Consider the following 25,283-nt stretch of genomic DNA (forward strand, 5'->3'; position numbering starts at 1 on the left):
TTTGGATATATTTATCTAATATATTTTGATTTTATATATACACACACTAGCTACAATATTTCAGTCTAACAAGCGGTTGAATCGGTCTGATCAATTGAATCGTAAATCAATAGCTTCGCCAATTAGCTTATTGTCTGATTTTTAAACTACTGAGAAATGAGGCTCTTTTTTTGGGTTAATTGATGGTATAAAACCAAACTTAAACAATTTTCAATTTGGCTGCTCACGCAAATGGGACAGATATCTAAAACTGGTATAGTAAAAGGGTCAAATAGCAATAAACCCAGCCACAATCATTTTTAAAACCCTAGAAACCCAAGCTTCATACTTCTTCCTCATTGCCTAATCCGCTCACGCTGCCCATCTTCTGTAAGTTTCTCTCTCTGAATATCCCGAATATGGCAGTCGGATCTGGTTTATCTAGTTTTACTCGGTGCTCTTTGTTCGATGCAGATCATCCAAATCGTCATTAAGCAATGGCCGTCAGTTTCTCCGACCTCAGTTCCGCCGCCGGCCTTAAGAAGCTTGATGAGTACCTTCTTTCCCGCAGTTACATTACTGGGTTAGTTTAGCTTAAGTCCTTCCCCTCTGCGAATTTTAGAATTCTATTGATTGCAAATGCGACGCTGCTATTTGTTAAAATTTTGGGCATTATAAGTTTATAACACAATGATTTAATTCTAAATTTCCATCCGAAACTTGATCACTATGCTATTGTTGAGTCAGTAACAAAGCATCAGTTTTTTTTTATGAGTATTTTTGCTCTACCTAAGATTAAGAGACGAAACAAATCGAAACATTTACACTTACATGTTTATTACTGTTGGTTTAGGTTAGGGTATACTGACGTCGCATTGTAATTGGTGGTTGGCGATAAAAGCAATAGTCTTTTAGCTGCATCTGTGTTGCAAGTTGAGATTCAGTTTGAAAATGCATGTTGATGCTGTCGTTTTGAAGTGTTTATGATTTGTTTCAGGTACCAAGCTTCAAAGGATGATTTGACTGTCTATGCTGCTATAGCCAAACCTCCGTCTTCGGACTATGTCAATCTGTCACGGTGGTTCAACCACATTGATGCGCTGTTGAGGATTTCGTATGTCCTTTTCTTCAATTATGATTCTCACGAGCTTAAACTGTTAGATTGTTAATATATATGATTGTGATTGTGTTGTAGTGGTGTTTCTGGTGAGGGAAGTGGTGTGACTATTGAGGGATCAGCTCCTGTCAGTGATGCCATTGCAACTCCCCCTGCAACAGACACTAAGGCAAGATTTGGTGGATATGGTTACAGATTTATTATATTTTTACAATTGTAATGATGAAGATTTTCTTGAATGTTGATTTGTATACTTACTGAGTGACGTATATGACACAGAGTTAATATAGTCGATCTTGAATTTGGTGTACAATGTAGATTTGATTATCTTTAATTTTGCGTAATGTGTGGATTCAGGCTGTTGCTGCTGATGACGATGACGATGATGATGATGTGGACTTATTTGGTGAGGAGACTGAAGAAGAGAAGAAGGCTTCTGAAGAGCGTGCTGCTGCTGCAAAGGCTGCTGGAAAGAAGAAAGTTGGTTAGTTCCTCTTTCCACTTCACAAGGAATTGGATTCTTGTGTATTTAACGTCATTAAAAAGCATTCAAATTGCTTTCAAAAGTTGATGTTACATTTATTGATCTTGCATAAAATGTAACCCTATCTTGTTTGTTATTCCTCAGTCGGGAAGTCATCGGTTGTATTGGATATTAAACCATGGGACGATGAGACTGACATGAAAGTTCTCGAAGAAAAAGTTAGAAGTGTGCAGCAGGAGGGTCTCCTTTGGGGAGCATGTAAGCAATCTTACCTCTGGGAAATAACTAACTGGTCACATTATGCTTGCTAACACTACATTTTGGATTGAATATAATGTATTTTGTGATTCTATAGCTAAGCTTGTTCCTGTTGGGTATGTATATGATCACATTTTCAAAATTGATAATTTATGCATTGTGACTTTACAGCTAAGCTTGTCCCTGTTGGATATGGAATCAAGAAACTGCAAATTATGATAACCATTGTGGATGACTTGGTATCAGTTGACAGCCTCATTGAGGACTATCTCACTGCAGAGCCGATCAATGAATACGTCCAGAGTGTTGACATTGTGGCCTTCAACAAAATTTGTAAGTATCTTCTATTGCAAAGATGTGCATCTCTTTTCTCTGTGAATGTTCTTGGCCTAGCCCATAAGTTAAGTTGCTTGGATGTAAGTAAAAGATATCTTTCTAAAATCATATGCTGAGTGAGGTTGATGGATTCAGGGACGGCTATTGCGTGTGTTTAACAAATCCTATAAAAATGTATAAATTCATGTGTACAATGTAGGGGTTGTATAAATTCACGTTGTCATCCTATTTCTTTGAGATTTGTTGGAAATTTGTACAGTATCTTGTGTTTTCAAGCACCGTGACACATTCATACGATAGACAATTTGTCTCATCGGTTGAAAATTAAATGCTTCTTGCAAATTGCTCTTCTACTGGATATTTTATGTATATAGTAGTATAGCTAAGTGACCAAGGGGAAACATTTTTTTTTTTTGCAGAAAGTTCCTGGTTCATGATTATATAGCTGGGCGGACATGGTATCACAGCAATGAAGCTTATTTACTCTGTTATATTTGGTTCCTTTTGAACGACTCTCCGAAACGTAAATTGTTGTGTGGCGAAATAGTAGCCTTGTGACGAAATGTCGACTTTGCTTGGGCTTATATTATATATAGTTTTTTTTAAAATTATAGCTGATCCGTTTTCATATCAAAATCACGGCTACAATACAAACCCCTTTAGATTTAATTAAAGTTAGTAAATAGTAATCAATTAATTTGAGTAGACTTTTTTTTTAGTTTATCTCACTAAAAATATTATATCTCGTAAATTAAAAGTTTTGTTTCACAAATATCATGGACTTAATCATGTAAGATTTGTTACAACGTTTAAGTTCATGATTTTGTAAGATTAAATTTTAGAGTGAACTGCACTAAATATCCCTAATTTTTGGACTTCTTGCATCAAGGAGCTTAACAAAATATACAATCACAAAAGAGGTTTTTTAACACCATAAAGGACATTCTTGTCAAATTACCCACAATGATGACGGCGCCCTGCATGCAACATGCTCTGTGTGACTGACACATCTATAGATGATATGACTTAAATGTCTTCTCTCTCTTGAAACAATGCAACCTGCAACATTCTCCGTGTGACTGACACATCTACGGATGATATGACTTAAAGTGTCTTCTCTCTCTCGAAACAATGCAGTAACCCTTCACCTCTTAAGTTGTTCAACACGCCACTTAAGGGAGTAGTACTTGCATTGTTATTTTGCCAAAATTGAAACACTTCTCTTCCCTCCATTTCACTCTACTTTTCTAAACAAATGACCATGGGGCACTCCTTTTGACATGTGAGGTTTTGCTAATCCTAAAAGGTTTGAACTGCCAAATCGATGTTTTTGAGTCACCGTAAGAATTTAGTTGTTCCCTTTTCCGTTTTGAGAGGCCCACACGGCCAAGAAATTAGTTCAGCCATCAAGATTCAAGACTAACTTTAAATACATATTGAAGACTAATAAAAGTTATGATACTAACAATGTCGCACTCGCACTCAATCCGAAAAAATGCTGATAATTTTTGTTATGATTGGGAAATACGCGCTAAAGAATTAGGAATACAGCTAGTGATCTTATTAATTATTTATAATTAACTGAGTCCCATCCCATGGGCTTACTAATTATTAGCCCTATAAAAAATCTTTACTAGTGTATTTATGTAACTTAAGTGTATGACGAAAAATGAGACGACGGTAGAAGCAGACTATTAACAAAAGAGGAAGAAATGAGTAAAATTAAATGAATAGATAGAGATGAATATGACTACCTCCGTTCCCCAAATTTTGATATACTTTGATCCGACACAAGTTTTAAGAAATGTAATGGAAAGTGAGTTGAAAAAATTAGTAAGATGTGGGTTCTACTATTAAAATATTAGTTTTATAATAAAATGTGAGTATGAATGAGTTAGTAGAATATAAGGTCCACTATCAAAAATGGTAAAAGTGAAACGTGTCAGATTTTCAGGGACGGACCGAAATGGTAAACTGTGTCAAAATTTGGGGGATGGAGGTAGTACTTCACAAAAACTCATCATAGGAAATCTGCACCAAATATAATCCTGTATGATTTGACAAAACTCTGCAGGTATGCAGAGTAGGTGTGCAGGTTTTGCGGTCATCAGACTAAATTGCCCTTCAAGCCATTTGGGATTTTTCGTCCGAAAAATGACTTACAAAATCTCGTTTGTGATTATATATTTTGTTAGATCCCTCTGGTGCTAATTTTTTTTTGTTAGAGGTCATTGGTGCAAGAAGTGCAAAAATTAGAGATATTTGGTGCAGTTCACTCTAAATTTTAAATCCATGAAAATATAAAATTAGGGTAAAGTTTATAACATTATTTTATTATTTATCATTTCTCACATAAAAATTCTTATTTTTAACTGAATTCATTTCATACTGAAATTTTGTATTATGGAAAATATGTGCAATCAAATAGTTTGTGTGTTTTAGCATATGGTAAATTCTACTATCTGATTATATTCATTCATGTATTTAGTGTGTGTGGTAAATATTTCAAATAGGAGACTCAATAAAATTAACTACTTTAAACCTAATTTGATTTAACTTTAAATTTAGTTGCAAAAATAATAAACTTATCTCTTGTAGTGAATTTTCCATAAATTGAGGAAAATACAGATTTCTTAATAAATCTACTACAAGGACCAAGTTAATGATTTTTATAAAACTAAATTTAAAGTTCATTAAAAATACCAATTTTTGACTAAAATTCGTGATTTTAGGGATCAGTATCTCTTCATTCTTTGGAAAAAAAATCACTCTTACATTAATATATAAAATATATTTCTCTCTCCATTAACACATCAAATATCTCGTATAAATCACTATTTCATTCTTTTTATTAATCATTTATATATAAAGAGTTAAGATATTTGACCCGATTCGTTGGGTTCGAATACCCGTAATAGGTATTCGAATACCCGAAAAACATTTCAGGCACGGGGTGTGCACTTGACAATGACATGAGCTATAATCTATATAGTAGGAGTAGCATATCTTTTCTCTTAATAATCATTTACAAAAGAGGTCATTGAGCTATAATCTATAAGTAGGAGTAGCATATCATTTCTCTTAATAATCATTTACAAAAGAGTACATAAATGGTATCTGATCTTTCACTTTTGCACAAAAATGGTACCTGATCTTTATTTTGTATCGTTTTTGGTACCCTGTGACAAAAATAACCCTAGGTACCAAACATATGATTTTTTTTAGTGAAGGATATTTTTGGAAATTTCAATTAAATATACCAAATATGTGATTATTTTTTCTTCTTTTCTTATTTCTCTTTTTCTTCTTTAGTTTCTTCTTCTTTCTTTTTTCTTCATTTTTTTTAGTATTTTATCTAGGGCTGGGGAAAAATACCGAAAAAATGATATATCGCTCGTATCGTATTGAAAAATATCGAAAAATTATCGAATTTTCGATATATCGTAATTTTCGATACGATACGATATCGTAAGTTTTCGATACGATAACGATATGAATTTCCTTATATCGCGATATATCGTTTTATATCGAAAATACGATATATATCGAAAATTTTCGATATATCGATATTTTCGATATATATCGATATTTTATTTTCGATATATATCGATATATATCGAAATTTTCAATATATATCGATATTTAACGATATATCGAAATATCGATACGATAACGATATGGAATTTTTTTATATCGAAAGTTCGATATATCGAAACTTTCGATACGATAACGATATGAAATTCTTTCATATCGATATTTTCGATACGATACACGATACAACGTTTTCGATACGATATATCGTATCGACCCACCCCTAATTTTATCTTCCTTTCTTTTTTCTTTTTTCTCCTTAAGTTTATGTTTTTTCTTCCTTCTTTTTCTTTTCTCTTCTTTTTCTTCTTTCCTTTTAGTGTTTTATACAACATCTAATTGCATTAATAATATAAATAAAAAACAAAATATCTAATTAAATTAATTATTGAAAGTAATTAAATTAATTGAATATTTTTTATTAAATTATTTTATACTCATTTTAAGGTTGAAACACCTAACTAAAAATATTCAACATTTTAAGGCTATATTGATTAGTTACTAATTTAATGTGAAATAATAATAATAATAATAATAATAATAATAATTATTATTATTATTATTATTATTATTATTATTATTATTATTATTATTATTATTACATAATATTTTGTGATTCATAATTTATATAGTTATACTATAATTATTATTAATTACTATCAGTTTTTAGTATTATAACAATAATATCATTATAATAATTATCTAACTATTCATCTTGTTCGCTCTTTCTTCACTTAGCTTTGCAATTGCCTCGAACTGATATTTTAATTCTTTAGGTTGATTAGTTATTAAGTACTTACGAATGTAATTTGCAACCACAAATTCACTACTTGCTTAAACCTTTCTCACAAATTTTCATTTGGAATTGCTTAATAATATTGATTTCAGGAATTTTGCTCTATATGACGCACACAATAAAAATCGTCAAGCCAATTCGGGATGATGACCCTTGGTTAGAGTAAGCTCGCATTCAATAGAAGCATAGTAATATTCTCCTTATGATCAACAAGATTTGGAACAAGCAAACACTGACCAAGATACTATACCTTGCACTACTGATAATAGATAGTAGTTAGAGGATAGATTAGTGGTTCCAAACATTGCCCTTCCCCTATTTCCCAAAGTTACAAGTTTTGGAGTTTCATGAAAGAATAAATTAACAAATTTCTTTCACCTGTTATGATATCACACGAATATGAAAACTTCGAGTGTCTTCTCAGTTCTCACTCCTGAGAAATGAACAAGATGTTGTAAAATGATGTAGAAGAATGAAGATGTGAGAAAGGTAACAGATATGTGAGATACTCTAGAGAGTAGAGAGGTAGTTAGGGTTTTGCTTAACCTTTCATAGTAATCAAGATAAGTTAAATAGACACTTATAATTATCTGACAACCCTGTTGGTTCCAACTCTCTTTTTGTGATCTCAGAAATAACTGTAGAAAACCTTGAAAGGAGCTTATAATATTGTTCGACTCTTTAAAGTACCACCCATTACAATAATTAATGGAATAGAAGGACTAACTAAATCCTATAATTTGCCTGAAGCGGGGGTGCATCTCGCCCTATTGCTTCATGGCTCGCCCCATCTTGTCCGCTATGTTACCTCTTGATTGGTCTGGCTGCACCTCTTGATCGAGTATGTCTTGGCCTATCTCTGTTTCATGTATGGCATCTAGCGCATCTCGGCCCAAGTCGTTGTCTTCAGCTCACCGTTCCTCCTCTTAAGTTCCAATCTTTGAGAATTTAAGCCTAACCTTCAGTCTGTGCTATCTTCATCTTTGTATATATGTATTTTATTACTTTCAAGTGCTTGAGTAATTTACTAATTTACTGTGAAGACTCGAACTTAAACTAACTTGCTCTCATATCTTTGGGATTTTGATATCTCATAGTTTCTTTTAATGTTATAATTTATATATCTAACATTTGTTCTTCCTACTTAATTTTTCCTCAGTTGAAATATGATGAAATGTTAGTGTCTATATACTGAAGTAGTATTTTTTAGATACACAATTGCAGAAAATGCCCAAAAGAAAAACGGACAATGCATATGTTTTGGACAAGAAGAAGCATCTGGCAAGGCTGAATACTAGCGAAGCAGGAAAGATCCTCTTGAAGCGGCAAGTTTCTGTTGGATTTTCTCTACCATACAAATATATTATAGTGTTATCTGATGCATGATCACTGTATCGTGGTTCTTCCCTATACCGCATGGGAAATACTAAAGTAACTTAACATCAATTTAGAACTTTAAAATAAAGGAAAAATGACACTTTTAAGTAAGAGCGTTCTTTGTAGCCTGTAAGAGTGTTCTTGTAGCCTGTAAGAGTGTTCTTGTAGCCTGTGTACATGTGCATTAACCATGTTTCTTATTGCTGTTTGTAGCTTTATCTAATAGTATAAGGTATTGTATATCTTTATAGGTAATGATCGTTTAATCAATCTGTTAGCAATTGAAGATAATCTAGATTGTTAATCATTTTGTGGCTTTTGCGTGGTAGTATAAATTGATCCGAATTGACAATGTTATTATTTATGGTGGTGCTTTTTAATCCAGTGGCGAAGGGAAAGTGGAGAGGCAGTATCGAATGAATTGTGTGGGCTGTGAGCTTTTTGTTTGCTATCGTGCAGAAGAAGACCTGGAGTCTGCTTCGTACATTTATGTAGTTGATGGTGCACTCAGTACAATTGCTGCTGAAACTAATCCACAGGCAAGACGAATTGAATTCATAAAACTGTCATATTCGGTAAAGTCTCTTATAATTAATGCGTCAGCCAGATATGCAACAAGGATTCATGCAGTCTCAGATTTTCTGACTTGCAGTTTTGTGACAATGCTCAAGTCTTTGTCAATTTTCATTCTTTTTAAAACTAGTTGCATGCGTTTTTTCTCTTCCTGCTGATCCTTGAAACTTACTCTTCCATCAGATAATTCAGATCATTGTTCTAGTAGATTGTAATTTGATATTTCCTGTATGTTCTAGGATGCTCCTGTTCCACCTTGCATATCCCAATTAGAAGGGGGTCTTGTGCAAGTAGCCATAGAAGTGGAAGACCGTGCACAACGTTCTGCAATCACAAGTAAGGCAATGGTCCATTTCCTAATAATGCATTTGATCACATCTGTGTTGCATTTAGCCTAAAAATCCTTACCAACAATAACGTGATAGCTTTTTTACAGGAATGAACATGCTTAAGACTAAATATTTATTGGTCATGTGTGTAGTCTGAAAATGAGAAGAAAGGTATATTTGGCACGATGTTAAAACTCTTAACATGGTGAATAGCTTTTGGTGCTGCTGCTTTTAGATGCCCTAGTTATACACATCTTAACTATTCTCTGCAAGTTACTACCTTTACAAGTAGTTTTCTGAAATACTAATGATTGTGTTAGGAATACTTTTGTGATATCATTTCGGAAATATAATCATATTACACTAAATCTACTATTTAAATCTTGTATGGTATATATCTACAGTTAATTAATGAACCCAATACATTCTAACACTGAAAGAAGTATATTGGTGATTTAAAAGACATGATTATGCATATATATCACTAGGTAATAGGTATCTTACTATCTTCTAGATTCTTCATTAAGTTATTGTAGTGGTGCCCTTGACAATTCGAAAGTACCCAACTTGGGTCTTGTAATCTGCAAAAATAGGATTTTTACTACTCCCCGACTGATTGTTTGATGGCTAATGTACCTGTCATAGATGCTTTTGAAATTTTATTTATATGTTGGAACCTTTAGATTTTTTTTTAGAAAAGAATGTATTTGACGCTTATAATGCTGCTCCTTTATTTTCCAGGAGTGAACGCTGATGACGTCCGAGTTTCTGTAGCTGCAGTTGCTGCCCGAGGAGAAGCTAACAATGAGCTTTTGGAATTCATGGGGAAGGTACAGAAAATGATATTTTACTGGAACTGCTTCAGTTTGTAAGTTAAAACTGCAACTGATCTGGTAAGCTTCGAGACAGGTGCTGGGTCTAAAATTAAGCCAGATGACACTTCAACGAGGGTGGAATAACAAATCAAAGCTCCTGGTGGTACGTTGGAGACCAGCATTTGATTTTTTTTAAGAGTTTTGTATCTTTAACATTTGGTCTTGAGTGAAAAAGTAGAAGTAGCTTACGTACAAGGCCGAGTAAGAAGAAGTAGATATTCATGCGCTCTGCTTTAAGTTTGAACTCTGCATTTTTCTGAACCAGGTAGAAGATATGACAGCTAGACAGGTCTACGAGAAGCTTCTCGAAGCAGCACAACCATGAGATACGCATTTGAGGAAAACGTTTCGACTCAATGGCTTGGCTACTTCTGCACGTTTTAGTAGACTTCTTCAACTGCACATGTTTCTCTCTCTTGTCATGTAACATGTGTTTGTAATTTGAGGAATATGTTGTTTCAAACCCAAGAGTTTTAGACATGCCCCAATCTGATAACAGAGAACTAGGAATTCTATACATTCGTCCAGAAGTTCCAAATATGATTTCTCCTACAAACTGAAAATACCATTATCCCTAATTATTTGTATTATTCGATTAAATTGTGAACCTTTCAAAATAAACACTATTGCTAGTAGTATTCGAATAAATTGTACAGCCATTGTGCATTCCGTGTTTCTTTTACTCTTCATCACTGAAAACACGGACGTTCTTATTAGAAATCTGATTTGACACTGGAAATAAATGGTTATATAGTGTAAATACTAAATATTAATCTAGATTAACAATTATCCTTTAATCCACAAGGCATATGGTTAATCCTTGAAACATTTGACACTGGAAACAAATGGTTATATATGTTGCAAGTCAATATAATTGAACTGGAGTAATAATTATCTCAATTGTAAAAGCTAGAAGCAAAAATGAATTTAAGAGTATAGTAGTACTCCCCCGCCTCAAATAAATTGAGTCGTATTCCTCTTTGGAACGTCCCAACTAAGTTGAGTCATTTTTTTTTAACAAAAAAAAAAAACAAAACATCCAATCAGTCTTACTTTATTCTACTATCTACTTTCTTTGTCTTTATATTTTCTACTTTATTCATCTCTCCACTTTTGAACACAATTTTTTAATCTCCGTGCCCAAAAGTTATGTCTCAACTTAGTTGGGACCGAGAGTAATAATTATCCTGGAAAATTAGTTGGAATGAAATAATAAATCGGTTACCAGCTAGCCAAACTCATGATTTTAATTAGCTCTGTAGTTCAACAACTACCATTAAACTCTTCATTTAAAAATTATAGCTCAACTATAAATACCAGCTATTCAATTGATTTTTTTTTCCTATCAACTTATAGTTATACACCGTGATTTGTTTTGTGTGATTAAAATTTAGTTTGTATTCTTATGCTAATTGGCGGACAACTCGAAGCTGAACGCTCACTTGATTAACAACCCAGATTGCATCTTCAATTCTTCATATCTCATTTCGATTTGTTGCATTCTCTCGATTTCTTCACCACCTATGGACATCTCCTTGCCGCTGGATCAAATCCAGAGCACTTACAAATTCGCATGCTCTCTGATAAACCCCACTGGTTTCAAACAAAAATTCAGATTTTCAGACGAATTTTCACTCGGTGGGAGACGGTGCAGACCCCCCATTGCCAAGTTTAGGTGTTCTTTGTTAGATCAGGGATTAAGGCCTCGCCCGACGCCGAAACCTCGTCGAAAGGAGGAACGGAATCTGAACAAAACTGGATTTTTGGAGGAGAGGAAATTGGAGAAATCCAATTCGACTTTAGGGGTCTGTGGCCAGATTGAGAAATTGGTTTTGTGCAAAAGGTATAATGAGGCTCTAGAAATGTTTGAGATTGTGGAATGTGATGGCGACGTTGATGTTAGCTTTGATACTTACGACGCGCTGGTGGGTGCTTGCATTGCATTGAGATCGATTCGAGGAGTGAAGAGGGTATTCAATCATATGCGGAACTGCGAGGTGGATTTGGATTTGTATATGATGAATAGGGTGCTGCTCATGCATGTGAAATGTGGGATGATGATTGATGCGCGCCAACTGTTTGAGGATATGCCGGACAGAAATTCAGTTTCTTGGAATACCATAATAGGGGGCCTTGTGGACTCGGGTGATTTTTTTGATGCTTTCAGGTTGTTTTTGACTATGTGTGAGGACATTTCAGATCTTTGTTCTAGGACATTGTCCACGATGGTTCGAGCATCAGCTGGCTTGGAACTCATATCTCCGGGTCAGCAGCTGCATTCTTGTGCTCTGAAGATGGGGATGACTGGAGATGTCTTTGTGTCGTGTGCCTTGATTGATATGTATAGCAAATGTGGTAGCATTGAGGATGCGAGGTTGGTTTTTGAATTGATGCCGGAGAAAACTACTGTAGCATGGAACACTATCATTGCTGGCTATGCACTCCATGGGTATAGTGAAGAAGCACTGGGCATGTATTATGATATGCAGGATTCTGGCGTCAAGATGGACCATTTCACCTATTCAATGATTATACGAGTTTGTACTAGGTTGGCCTCGTTGCAGCATGCGAAGCAAGCCCATGCTGGCCTGATTCGAAATGGTTTTGGATCTGATGTGGTAGCTAATACTGCACTTGTTGATTTCTATAGCAAATGGGGTAGGTTGGAAGATGCTCGGAATGTTTTTGATAGGATGCCCCGTAAGAATGTTGTGTCGTGGAATGCCTTGATATCTGGATATGGTAATCATGGCCGTGGAGCTGAGGCAGTTGATTTGTTTGAGCGGATGGTTGACCAAGGAATGGTCCCCAATCATATCACTTTTTTGGCTGTTCTGTCTGCCTGTTGTCATTCAGGATTGTCTGATTGTGGATGGGAAATATTTGAATCTATGAGTAGGGATTATAAGGTGAAGCCTCGTGCAATGCACTATGCATGTATGGTTGAGCTATTAGGCCGAGAAGGGCTCCTGGATGAAGCTTTTGCTCTGATTAGAGATGCTACATTTAAGCCCACGATCAATATGTGGGCTGCATTGCTCACAGCTTGCAGGGTCCATAAAAATTTTGAACTTGGAAAATATGCAGCTGAGCAACTTTACGGAATGGGACCTGAGAAACTATCTAATTATGTCGTGCTATTGAATATCTATAGCAGTTCAGGGAAATTAGATGAAGCAGCTGCAGTCCTCCGGACCTTGAGGAGAAAAGGTCTAAGAATGGTACCTGTTTGTACTTGGATCGAGATAAAGAAGCAGCAGTATGTTTTCTCCACTGGAGATAAGTCTCATCCTCAGACAAAGGAGATATATGATAATTTGGATAATATGAAGCTGCAACTCTCGAAACATGGATATGTACCTCACGGAAATAATTTGCTTCCTGACGTAGATAAACGTGAAGAATCCATGCTACTTCATCACAGTGAGAAATTGGCTATTTCATTTGGGCTTATTAGCACTCCCAGCTCAACTCCTCTGCAACTTGTCCAGAGTCATAGGATATGTAACGACTGCCACAATGCAATCAAATTGATCTCCACTGTCTACAAACGAGAAATAGCCTTCAGAGATGGTAGTAGATTTCATCATTTTAAAGAAGGCCATTGTTCTTGTGGTGATTACTGGTAATAATTGTAGTTTTATATCAGAACATAGGAATAATTTTTTATTCAACAATGTAGGCCTTACCTAGCATTCTTTCTTCCAAAGAATGTCAGCCATCTCTTGAGTTACTTTTCATATTGCTATAGAAACTGAAATTATATTGTCTGTAAGCTTCAGGAAAACTATATTTTGCTTTGAGTTGCATGATTCCTTTCTCTGAGACTTTTTGATGGACCAAACTATGAGTGTAACTGGGTTTTGACAATATTGTGAATCCCAGTTTATACTCCTGGATCAAATCCTTCACTTCATTAGCAAGGATTTACTTTTATGCTCCCCTTCCTTGTTGTTGATATCTCTTTTCTTGTTTCCACCTTCCTGATACTTGTTTCTATATTTTCTAATCTCAATGTACATATGATTCCTTCATTTTAAACAATTTACCCCAGCATATGCTGAATCTTCTTGTAAATGATGATATAGTTTATCGTTTTCCCATGAAAAGATCGCAAGTTATGCTTCAACACCTCGTGGTAACTGTATTAAAGTCCGTATCTTACAATAAGATGAATCAATGTATCACTGTATTAAACAGTTTAATTTAAACCTATGTGATCAATCATACCATTTATACACAATCCAAAACTCAGCCACTTCAGCATGATTTCATTTCAACTGTTACAGTTGAATTTCTTATTTTCCTGGTATTTTGTGTCTATTAGTAGCATGTAGTTTCATCACTAGTTTGTATCTCAATGTTGTTGGCACAGTGTCTTTTGGTTCATGTGTTCAAGCCTTTTTTTTTCAGAAGTCATACTAGAGCCTTATTTTTGTTATTTGTCTCAATTACACTGCAAGTTATTTATTTAGTTAAAACGGATTATCCGCAGATAAAAAATAAGATTGGTAACCCTAACCTGATCACATTCATTTAGGAGCAAAATGTTGGCAAGCCTTAGTTTAGGAAGAGGAAGATCAGCAGGGAATCAGTTAGCCAAATAGTTTTACTTTTTCACAAAGATCAACTTCATTACTAGCAGGATTAGGCTGCATCATTAAAATCATAACAAAATCAATTAATTAAAAATAGGGGCAGCAGGCAGAGAAGAATAATCATTGTTATTCCGCACTTGAAGCTGAATAGACTGACAGGTGAGAAGTTTCCTGGAGTTCATTATTGCATTCCTCTTATTTTATCTCCGTGCACTTCTGATGCGAGCAACTTAGGGAAAAGTACTTTCCATTTCAGTTTTCTGAAGTCCTGGTTAGAGGCTGAGAGTTGAAACTTCTTCAGCAAATAGCAGAATGAAAGTGCTTATTTTCGTATTATACATTTGATTGTTAGGCTTTCAGCTTCAGGATGAAGTGGATACCTGCCTTACTATGTTGTATCAGTAAAGTTGAAGGAAAGCTCTTACTACATAGCCTGAATATTTGTTTTGGAAATCGACCCAAAATTTATCAATGTTACATGGAGTATTGTTCTAATATACATAGGGCTTGAATGGTAGGGCTGAAAGTCCCTGAAAAGGTGAAAAGGCACTGTTCACCACCACGTTCCCCTGTTTGGTAGCTATGAAAACCAACTTTGTGTACCCGGTAAAACACCTTATGGTTTCAGGCTCTCAGCGTTAACTAACGTGGAGGTTGGTGTAGCTCTAGTGGGAGCAGGTTTAAGGATTTCCCCTTATCTCAGTACTCTTGAAAACAATCTGTTCTCCCATTTTTACCCTTGTTTCTCGTTGATTTGAAGCACCAGATGGCTGAATCGTCAACCCCTGCATTCGAATTTCACTAGACTGCGGAATTGTAAATGATTTTCGCATCAGGTGTGTGGTTGTCATCGAAATCATCATTTACCTGTTTTGCCTTTGTAAATGCACGTATTAAGTTTGATTTCTTTACCGATTTTTTCCCGTTGTATGCTTGTTCATCGGAATTGCATGTACTTAATTATATGTACTTTGGGGCTTGGGTAGTCTCCGTCGGACCCAACGACGGAGACTACCCGATGTACATATAATTGAAGCATGTGCAGTCGTAATTTGAGATTTGATATATGTCCGACGGAGACTACCCAAGTTACATTAATTGAAGCATATGCAGTCGTGATTTGAGATTTGATATATGCAGTAGTTAATTGGGATAAGGATGTATTGTTTCTAAAAAATCATATCGCGCACATGCATTACTTTGTGTCTTTCATCCTTATATCTCGCATTTGAGATTTAGCTTCTTCAATCCGTGCTGCATTATGCTGTGGAGGATTGATAATATTGTTGTTGCGTGATGTAGCTTCATAATTTCAAAAGATTCATATGCTGCATCCACATTTATTGTGTCTTTCATCCTTTCATTACTCTCATTTGTGCTCTACCTTCTTCAATCTGTGGTGCTTATATCTGTGGAGAATTATATATTGCTGCTGCATTTTCATGATTTAGCTTCCTAATTCCGTGATTGAGTATTGTTTTTCAATTATTCATATTCTGCATCCCCATTACTCTGTTTCTCGTCCTATCATCCTTTTATGGAGAACTGAACCTGAAGTAGTGATGATACATGTAGTCACTAATAGAAGATTTTGATGACTCGTGATTCCCTAAGGGATTGATACGTATATAGAGTAGTAAGTTGATTATCTAGCTGACTTAAGTATGGAGATCTATCGTTTCTGACTTTCCTATCATCCTAAGGTGACTATATATGTGCATGGTCATTTGAAGGCAATCTTGATTGTGTTTGAAGGCAATCTGACTGTTGGGTTACTGGTCATTTGCATGTTAGTATAAAACTGAACCATTTATGTGCAGAAGCTCTGTGAATTTTGGTAGAGGGTTAGGCTGGTCTTCATTCTGGGGAGAAGTCCATTATAATTTGTATAAATGCTCTTTGAAAGTCTGAATGGTTCTCGTTGTACATAATATGGAGTACCATGCAAACTTTCTCCTTTAAATATGCTTTGCTTTTCGCCTCAAAAATTCTATATTACTATAAAATTATCTTTTGGCACTTTTTTGTTCCAAGATATTCATTTGCTAACCCTATTCTGGACCTTTGGGCTACTTTACGTTTAACTTTACTTGATAAAGAACAATCTTTCCTTGATATTTTAATTATAATGTATTTTTTTATTGTGCTCTCATTTTAGAAGTTTTTGAGTCATTTGCTAGTTCACTCAGAAAATGAAACATCGTTTGTCAAATGTTGGTACCTTTTATCCGTTTCGCAATAATATAGTGTAGAAGGTCTGTATTTATTCTCTTGATGAGCGTGCCCTTGAAAAGAATAGTGCATAAAGACTGATTATATGAATGCTTGTGTGAACATAATCTACTGATGAGTATTTCCTTGAAAAGAATAGTGGTTAAAAGCTGATTATATAAATGCTTGCACACATGGGTTCATGACGCGTATCATGCAATGGTTGCAACTAATTAGTATAGTAGTTTTTATTTTGAGTTGAAAGGGGAGGTCTTGATTATGTTTAGTCAACGATTGCAACTAAAGCTATTATAATGTGCATAATAAGATCCTAAATGTTACAATATCCATAAATCTATATATTTATGGCCTTTCTAATCTAATTGTCACATCTCTTTTCATCTTTTACGGATTTTGATATATTTAATTTTAGCATTCTCTTTTAACTCTTTTAGTTTGTTATCTTCTAGCATAAAACCTTGAAGGAAGATTGAAGAGATATCATGATGTGTGTGAGGACACCAATTTTGCTAACAAATATGATATGTGTGGAATTATTTTGGAAATTCCTTTATTTCTGACTCAATGCATTTATGTTATCAATGCTCTTACTTTGAATTACAGACAAGCCAGTTCATATTGTCCTTTACTATCTGGTTTGGCTGTTGTAATCAGTTGATCAATGTCCAGTCAATTCCTAACGTACTTGTTCTTCGTCAGTGAGATCACAGAACCTACAAGTAGAGTGGAAAGTTCTTGCAGAGACAATTTCAGTTTAATGTTACACTGTACTGTTTCTCTCAATTATAAGCTTTTATACCATTATATGTCACAAATGTATACTCATACTCTTACAAGAAATAATAACCTAATATGCTGGCTACTTTTCTTGCATCTATTTGTTTCTACAATTTCTACAATCTTGACAATGTCACTTATGTAGGCACTCTGATAGAAAGATGATATACATTGCTTTAACTTATAAAGGAGTCAATTGTGGGTAGCCACTGGTCAGTTCCACCACATTCAGATTATAATATATTTTTATGCATGTATACCCTCTTCTGAGTTTGATTGTTACTGAGCAGAAATAAATACTTAATGCTAGGGTTGAAGCAAGAAACAAGGTCTTGCCTTGTAAAGTTGCCACTCATTGTTTCAATGATCCTAGACTTGTTTGTGTATCTCTTTTTTCGTAATTATGTCATGTATGGAATGAACAAATGTGCCGTTGTTGGGAGATGAGGTGAGAGCTTCCCAGGCAACCTTTTCTGGCTTGAAGTCCTTTCTGATGCATGATTGAACAGAACTTAACCATTTTCTTTCACAGCTAAGACATACTAACTTGCTACCATCCTCCTCTGTATCAGTAGAGAAGCATGTAGATGCAGGGTCTTTCTTATATTATATGCATGAAAATCCTCGATTTCTACAAGGTTGACTAAATAATCTTATTTTTCTCATTTAAGCTGCTGTTTATGAGGTTTATTAGGATGCTGCAACCCTGCAGGCTTTCAGGTCTGATGGAAATTCCAGATATATACAGTAATCTTGTCAAGGTGCATCACTAGTGTTTTTATGGCCTAGGTGGCTGAGATTATAATCTCAGTTAGATTTCGAAAATGTAGAAAACTGCCAGCATGTTCTTCTAACGAGGGAGAGGAACTCGAATCATTCTTTGCATAGTTTAAGCTTCCACATGTCTGAAGTAGTATGTTGTAGCTCTAAACACATTAACTTTGGCCTATGATCACCTTTCAAGACTAGCAACTGAAGCTTAACTTTCCACTATGAGAGATAAAGATCATGTGCTTTCAAGTGAGCCAATGGTCAGGGTCGCAGAGTAAAAATTGCTAATCATTTTAGTATGCATCATTATCAGTTTGTCACAATCATGGTCACAAAAGTAAGAATTCCCATTTCAATTTAATAAGCATCACTTGCACCAATCACTATCTTGGTCATGAAGTGTCAATGCTGATTCCTTTTATGATACATCATAGTCGTATTTATGAATATTCTGCTACAACTACAGTTAACAGATGATCATGATTTCATCGGTGCAGTTGGCATCCTCTCGTTTCAAAGGTCATTCTTGCAGGCTGGTCGATTTGATATTGGCTCTCACCAAAAGTCAATGTGATGTAAACTGCTCAAAGAGATAGCACCAGGTAACTTGATCAAAACTTTTTTTCGATGAGTGGCATGTGTTTTGGTGAAAATTATACCATAGTTCTGTGGATTGAAATTTTCCAGTTGAGAAAGGTGATTGAAATATGATGAAAAGCAATAGGATGGTGACCACAGCATTAGTACAAGTTGCATGTGCAATTAGGCATAGATCTATATTCTCTCATCACATCAATATCTTGTGTAATATGGTCGATTGTCTATTATCACTATACTCTTACGCATTTCTTGATCTTTCATAAAAATTAAAATAATAGCCTACCACAGAATTTCTATCTTGAACTCGTTTTTCTGTCTTTTAGACATCACATTTCGCGTAGAATATACTTAAGATGCAACATGATATTTAGTGCTTAGTCTTATTGTATAATGCACACCTCTGTCAAATACATATGCTTGTCAACTAGTGTTGGATACTTGGACCACCATGAACCTTTTCTGGCTAGCTAGCATAAACATATATAGTTAGAGGTTAAAAAAAGGCCTTGTATGCAGCCATTGATGAAATAGAAACATGAGGTAGCCCTTCCACTGACCAATTTTCACCAACTCGGATAAATCTCTCCTTTACATCAACTGAAGTCTTAGTTAGGTGTCTACTTTGACTGATAGATTGAATCACAATACATATGATTAAGTATTTTCATGAGTTACACTATCCAACAACTTAAAAAATATTCACTCCATCAAAATATGTGGTAGATTAGCCTAAATTTTTACATCTATCAATGTTGTATGCCAAAAATAAACGTCTTAGTATATACATACATGCAGTATCTGTGATAACCTGTGATTAGCACAGGCTCACTATAAGTTCAAGGTGGATAATGTGTTACATAACATGACAATTAGAACCAACTCGACTCTTATGATTTATCAAGAGAAGAAGCTAAGTTTGCCAATTCAAGCTAACATGCTATTTTCATGTTTGTTTGTTTTTTGTCGGTTTTATGTTTAGGAAAAAATTTCAGTAAAGTGGCATACGATATTATATTTGAAGACAAGCAGGTGGGACTAAATGAATTGGGACTAATTGTATTGGGTTTCTCCACGACATTTATGTTCGTTATGTTGTTTCATGCGTTGATGAGACCTGTCTCAAGGGCCCGGTTTGTGTTCTTTGAGGTTTTATGTTGTTTTCTCTTCTACTTCTGTCAAGCAAATGTATTTTCCCAGTCTTTGTGCCTTGCACTAAAATCAGAGGTGGGAGACGAGACTTGTATGCGTTTAGAACGGACATGGGCGCGATGGGGACTTGAGGGAAGTAGTAGCAACATCCCACATGAAGCCGGCCAGCAGGAACAAGACAAGAGCAATAATAATTGAAGATTTGGAGTGAATAATGAATCACTTTATGGTATGTACACTTATTTGTGGGCAATGATAAAAGCAACCCACTCCATTACTGTTGAAATATGTATAAAATTGCCAGTGCAAAGCCATTTCCAGATTGTCAGTGTTTGAGTCCCACAAAAAGATGAAACTTTCATACTCACCTTCAAAAGTGATCTCTGCCATGATGCTTTCTGCACATCTTCTAAAATAGTTGAAATTAATGAATCAATATCACTCTTGAAACTTATTTCTGCTACTTTTCCTTTTTCTGTTTTTTGGAAATTTACTGTGTATATATGGTCATGTACACTAACTATTCCTTGATCAGAGGCAGTAAAAACAATAGGAATACATCCAAATATGTAAACATCTGAAATCTTTGTCATGAGTTAAATTCCCAAGGCACCTGTTTTCACTAGAAGGGTGTGACTTTTTGTTTGGGTGTGCAACTTTTCTTAGTAAGTTATATAGATTGTGTTACTATTGAAGAGTAAATGTTGAAATAAATTACTACGATTGATAGAGCTAAGGTCTAAGTTAGTCATTCTGTGCAGTTGCTGGCTCAGTTTAGGACAAATCTCACAGTCTTCTTGACTTAGGTATCTCATTTTAATGATAAATTCATGTGTTAACGGAAAAATAAAGTAGATAAATGCATCTTTGTTAACAATTTTATGTTATATAAAAAGTAAATTAAATTCAAATTACAAATGATTGAAATTGAAGATCTTTTTAAACAAATCAGAACAAAAGTGAGTTATAATTATTTCCATATAAGTATAAAGTCCTGCTGGTATTTTTAATGCAATACAATACGTCTGTAAATATACTACCAACACTTTGAACACTCTCTTTTGCGTCCTATGTGCAGTTACTTTTCAAAAAATAAAATAAAAAAATCAATGCAAGTAATTTCGTTTCTATATAAATGGAACTTAAGTTTTTGGTACGTAGTGCAAGTTCGAATATCTTCTTACGGTAGAATATTTTAGGCATTGAAAGGCTCACATCTGGGATCTTGCAAATGGAACTTTCAGCCCGAGTGACCTTTTTTAACTTTTCGACAAATTCATTGGGATGAAAATATATAAAGGACTCAATTTTTAGGACTATGAATAAAATTTTATAACCTGATAAAAATAACAATTCTTCGATTAGCATGCATATTCAATTAACCTGGAACTAAAGTATAGCTGATCTGAACACAATAAATGAAGTACTATTAGGATCAAGTGAATTCAAAAGTCTTGAAGTTATGAAATCTGCTCACGCGTTGACCAACCATAAAAACACAAAATCAACAATCAACTTCAGCTATACATTAACATTGAAGCCAAATATAAATGAGTAGTAGTATTAATTTGTTTGTAACTAGGTAGCTATGTAAGAAAGAAGATTTAGAGAAACATGGATCATGTCATTATGTCATCAAATGATATGAGTATATAGATGGAAAGAAAGTCGGATAGATATGGTAGATGGTTTTAGTAAAATTTATCATTTTATCACATAAACGTCGTCTTCTTATTCAGTGTAGGATCGCAGACATGAATAGTGGGTGTTTCATGTTTGGTTTTTGGGTGAATAAAAAAGCTGAATGCATAGCAATTGTGTACAGCTATGCTGTCTTTTTGTAAATTAAATTGGTGTTTACTTTTTGTGCTGATTTATTTGCCTTTTTCGAATGTATCTCTGAAAAATTGACTATGACCATCACATATCTATATGTTGTTATCACTAGAACTTTTAAGACTTTGTACACACCACATTTGTTTACTACGTAATACTCAATTTGTAGTCAGTAAATATTTTACAAATAACATTTGATTTTTAATCTAGTTCGCTCTAGGTTAAAAGATATAGGTTAATCCACTATTTATTAAGATAAATTGGAAGTTTAGAATATCCCAAAACCCTTGATTCAGTATATTAAATTTTGTAGTTGGTTTTTTCGTATAATAATATGTTTCTTTCAGAGAATGGTGTAGTGTAGTCCATGTATAGATTGCGTTCTAAATTTTGGTAATGATCTTAATTAATTCCAACAAGGGTTCGAAATAAAATATACTAATCTACTAGTAGTATTTTGTTTTGGGATGTGATATGACCTCAAAGACTACATTATATGATATCCTGCACAAATCTGAGGTGATTATTCATTTGAATAATAATTTTTTTTTAATCATGGTAAGATTCTTCATGAAATTTATATAATGCATCCCAACTCTCAATATTCATTTATACTCTCAATTTCTGGGGATGAGGCCCTAGAACCACACAATTTCTTTTGAATATCCGCCATCAAATCCTAGTGATGACAAATTTGTTTGATGGAATTAAGCTGTAACAGTCACCTTACTTGAAATCGCACTCAGTGAAATTAAATTAATTGATTAAGCAAAATTCGGATCCAACATTTGTACTATAAGCTAGGTTTTTCATCTACAAGATTAATCAGTACTGCCTACATAAAATCCAGATTTTCATGCATAAAATAAAGGCAAAAGAAGAAAAGACCTATTAGGAATTTGAAGAAGGAAGAATCATAGTTTGAAGAAGGAAAAATCATAGCTTTACCTGGTGAAATATGTAAATCAAACCCATATATCTTAATCATTTGAATTCATCATGAACCCTCCCAATCCCAATATTTGACACTACAAGATAGATAGATATATATAGGATTTTGATCCAAACAAGAATACATCTAAATCCAGAAATGAGCCCAAATCGTGGCCTTAAGATTAGGCGATCTGATGGTCAATAACTATCCAAAAACACAGAATGTCATTACTATTCATTTTTAAATCATTTTATAAAATCTGTGTTTGATGTCATTGTTGGATCATTTTAAGTCATTCTTTATTAAAATGACCTAAAATACCCTCTATATTATTTTGTTCTGCGTTTTTCTATTTAGATCTAGTTTTGCATGGATAAAAACCCGATATATACATATTTTGGTAAATAAAAGAGGAAATATATTGTTATTTATTAGTAGTAGTATGAAAATGAAGAGAGAGATCAATTAGGCCTAAACTTGTGCCTGCAGGAGAGACATGTGATCTCCATGGCTGCTGCTCTCTCTCTCAACTTGTGGGCCCTCTGGACCTCCTCCCTCGCCCTCTCCCACAGACTCCGCGCCCTCATAAACTCCGTCTGCGCCACCTCCATCTCCCTCCGACTCATCTCCATCACGTGCTCCGCGTACGCCTTCTCCATGCCCGCCAGCCTAATCTGCTCCGCTGCCTCCCTCTTCAGTGCCTCCACCGAGGGCCCCCCCACGCTTATCGACAGCTGGAGGTCCACTGAGGGGCTTTGGCTCGGCCATGGAAGAGGATATTGTGGGGTGCTGGAGTAGGAGAGTAGCTGCATTTCTTGATGATCTTGTTCCATTGATCATTAGAGAGAGAGAGAGAGAGAGAGAGAGAGAGAGAGAGAGAAATATCAGTTAGTTAGGGTTAGGGGAAAAAATGGGGTTGTATATTGTACTAATATAACAAAAAATTGTGAGTTGCCAATAGAAGATACCCTACTTTCTTTCCCCATGCAAAAGGACTGGGGGGGACCAACAATGTATGTTAGGCTCATCATGAGGAGGACTACCATGATTTTTATTTTTTAATTTTACTATTTTTTTAGACATTATTGAATGATCCTATGGATTTGTATATGTGTGATTGATTTGTGATAATGTGTGTGGGTGTGTGTTTTAGTTGAGTTTGGACTGTAGGTTAATTATTATGAGATGCTTGTTCTAGAATTTCGTTTCATCATATAAGAAAACTGGGGTTTTTGTTTCATTATATAAGGAGCATTAGTTTTTTTCTTTCCCCGAGAGTTGAGTTTGATTAGTATTGTCTAGAATTTGTTAGGATACAAACCACATTCCACGTTAGGGAATAGTTGCAAGTTATACTTATATAAGAATTATCGCAACTCTATTAATATGCAACCTTTTGGAAAGTGTCCTATAAACAAACCGTAAACCCTAAAACTTATTCTGAAACAGACAATATCATACTAATGTAGAATTTGGGTGGACATCATCACTGAATCAATCCCACAGGATCATGGTTTCTTACACAGATTCCAAATTTCTATATTGTTGGTGCGTTTTTTATTACTACTATCTTAATTGTCATTAGCTCTAGCTTATTTTTAGACGGGTGAGTTTGTCATTTATTTTATCCCATTGTTTTCCTGTTTTTTTTGTCATTTCTTTCATTCCGTCATTTTTCTATGGGCAAGAGATTGCAAGTGTCTCATCATTGTCACTTGAGCTAGCTCTGAGACACAAAATATGGAGTACTTATATTATAGGATTGTTATAGAGTATTATTTGACCTCGAATACTAGTAGTATAATAAAAGCATCCATACTCGTTACTAGTAGTTTCACACTTAATTAAACAGTCTTATTGGGATTTGACTGGGTATCAAGTTAAACAGGACGAAAATTGTAATTTTGCTTTTACATTATTAAGCATGCATTATGCATACATAGTAAAAATGGGAAAATGCCACTATATGATTACCTCTAGCTAGCATCTTCTTGTACAAATGGGAGTACAGTATTCAAAGATTTGAATATACATATTCAAACAAAATTGAGTACAGTCATCATATCAAAGTTTATGCATCACCTTGTACAGAATATTCTCTATTGAACTCACAAATTAGTTGGTTAATAGGAAAGAAACCGTATTTTACAAAAATGAAAAACATAAATTAAAATATAACAATAGTTCGATATTGCTTTGGTCACAAACAACAAATTATATACTCTATATAGTCGGCATGATCGGTGTAATTAACACTCATTTCACCATAATATATGCATATTGCATTATTTTGTCAAATGCATATTCTTCACCATTTTAATTATGTACAACACTGATAGTTCATAATTTGATCAATTTTAACGTTAATTTTGTTCACGCGCAAGTTATATAAGCTACTATATGGACTTGGAATCGAAAATCCGAATTGAACTCTTTAATCAAATCAATTAACACATTTATTGAGTTTAATTTGATAAAGAAAACCTAGTAGTACTACTCCTAGACAAATAATCATTTTAACAACTTATTCATAAATAAATTGTTTATTACTACTATAAGATACAGTTGCAATTTAAATGCATGTAATTCCCACGATCCGAAACAAATACATGTCATTCCTCAATAAATATTTTTCTAAAAAGAACTTTCAAATTCTAACATCCTACTGTTA

At 34.5% G+C, this 25,283-nt stretch overlaps 4 protein-coding genes and 1 long non-coding RNA gene across 6 annotated transcripts; 4 read left to right on the forward strand and 1 right to left on the reverse strand.

Moving 5' to 3' along the window:
• The first annotated feature begins 232 nt into the window (after positions 1 to 232).
• On the forward strand, positions 233 to 2,782 carry LOC125192115 (elongation factor 1-delta-like). Its single transcript, XM_048089570.1, has 8 exons — positions 233 to 369; positions 454 to 562; positions 977 to 1,093; positions 1,175 to 1,265; positions 1,454 to 1,580; positions 1,725 to 1,838; positions 2,010 to 2,171; positions 2,594 to 2,782. Coding segments are annotated over exons 2-8 (699 nt in total). The 5' UTR covers positions 233 to 369; positions 454 to 476; the 3' UTR covers positions 2,596 to 2,782.
• A 3,910-nt stretch (positions 2,783 to 6,692) lies between these two features.
• LOC125192916 (UPF0235 protein At5g63440) lies at positions 6,693 to 10,236 on the forward strand. Its single transcript, XM_048090593.1, has 7 exons — positions 6,693 to 6,717; positions 7,772 to 7,886; positions 8,324 to 8,477; positions 8,751 to 8,847; positions 9,582 to 9,670; positions 9,750 to 9,818; positions 9,981 to 10,236. Exons 1-7 carry the CDS (start codon positions 6,705 to 6,707, stop codon positions 10,038 to 10,040), a joined length of 597 nt encoding a protein of 198 aa, XP_047946550.1. The 5' UTR covers positions 6,693 to 6,704; the 3' UTR covers positions 10,041 to 10,236.
• Positions 10,237 to 11,118: 882 nt separating this feature from the next.
• LOC125192568 (pentatricopeptide repeat-containing protein At5g50390, chloroplastic) lies at positions 11,119 to 13,543 on the forward strand. Its single transcript, XM_048090181.1, has one exon. The coding sequence runs from the start codon at positions 11,239 to 11,241 to the stop codon at positions 13,342 to 13,344; it is 2,106 nt and encodes a 701-aa protein (XP_047946138.1). The 5' UTR covers positions 11,119 to 11,238; the 3' UTR covers positions 13,345 to 13,543.
• Positions 13,544 to 14,721: 1,178 nt separating this feature from the next.
• On the forward strand, positions 14,722 to 20,223 carry LOC125196990. 2 transcript variants are annotated; one of them, XR_007171968.1, is made up of 4 exons: positions 14,722 to 14,991; positions 15,074 to 15,149; positions 18,591 to 18,695; positions 19,874 to 20,223. It is a non-coding gene; the product is annotated as an uncharacterized LOC125196990 (long non-coding RNA). The 2 variants fall into 2 exon arrangements; XR_007171969.1 differs by having other exon boundaries at positions 15,080 to 15,149.
• A 2,431-nt stretch (positions 20,224 to 22,654) lies between these two features.
• Positions 22,655 to 23,494, reverse strand: LOC125191620 (protein indeterminate-domain 16-like). Its single transcript, XM_048089012.1, has one exon. The coding sequence runs from the start codon at positions 23,443 to 23,445 to the stop codon at positions 23,074 to 23,076; it is 372 nt and encodes a 123-aa protein (XP_047944969.1). The 5' UTR covers positions 23,446 to 23,494; the 3' UTR covers positions 22,655 to 23,073.
• Between the last annotated feature and the right edge of the window lie 1,789 nt (positions 23,495 to 25,283).

This window comes from Salvia hispanica, chromosome 6, assembly GCF_023119035.1.
Source record: "Salvia hispanica cultivar TCC Black 2014 chromosome 6, UniMelb_Shisp_WGS_1.0, whole genome shotgun sequence".
Classification (NCBI taxonomy): domain Eukaryota; kingdom Viridiplantae; phylum Streptophyta; class Magnoliopsida; order Lamiales; family Lamiaceae; genus Salvia; species Salvia hispanica.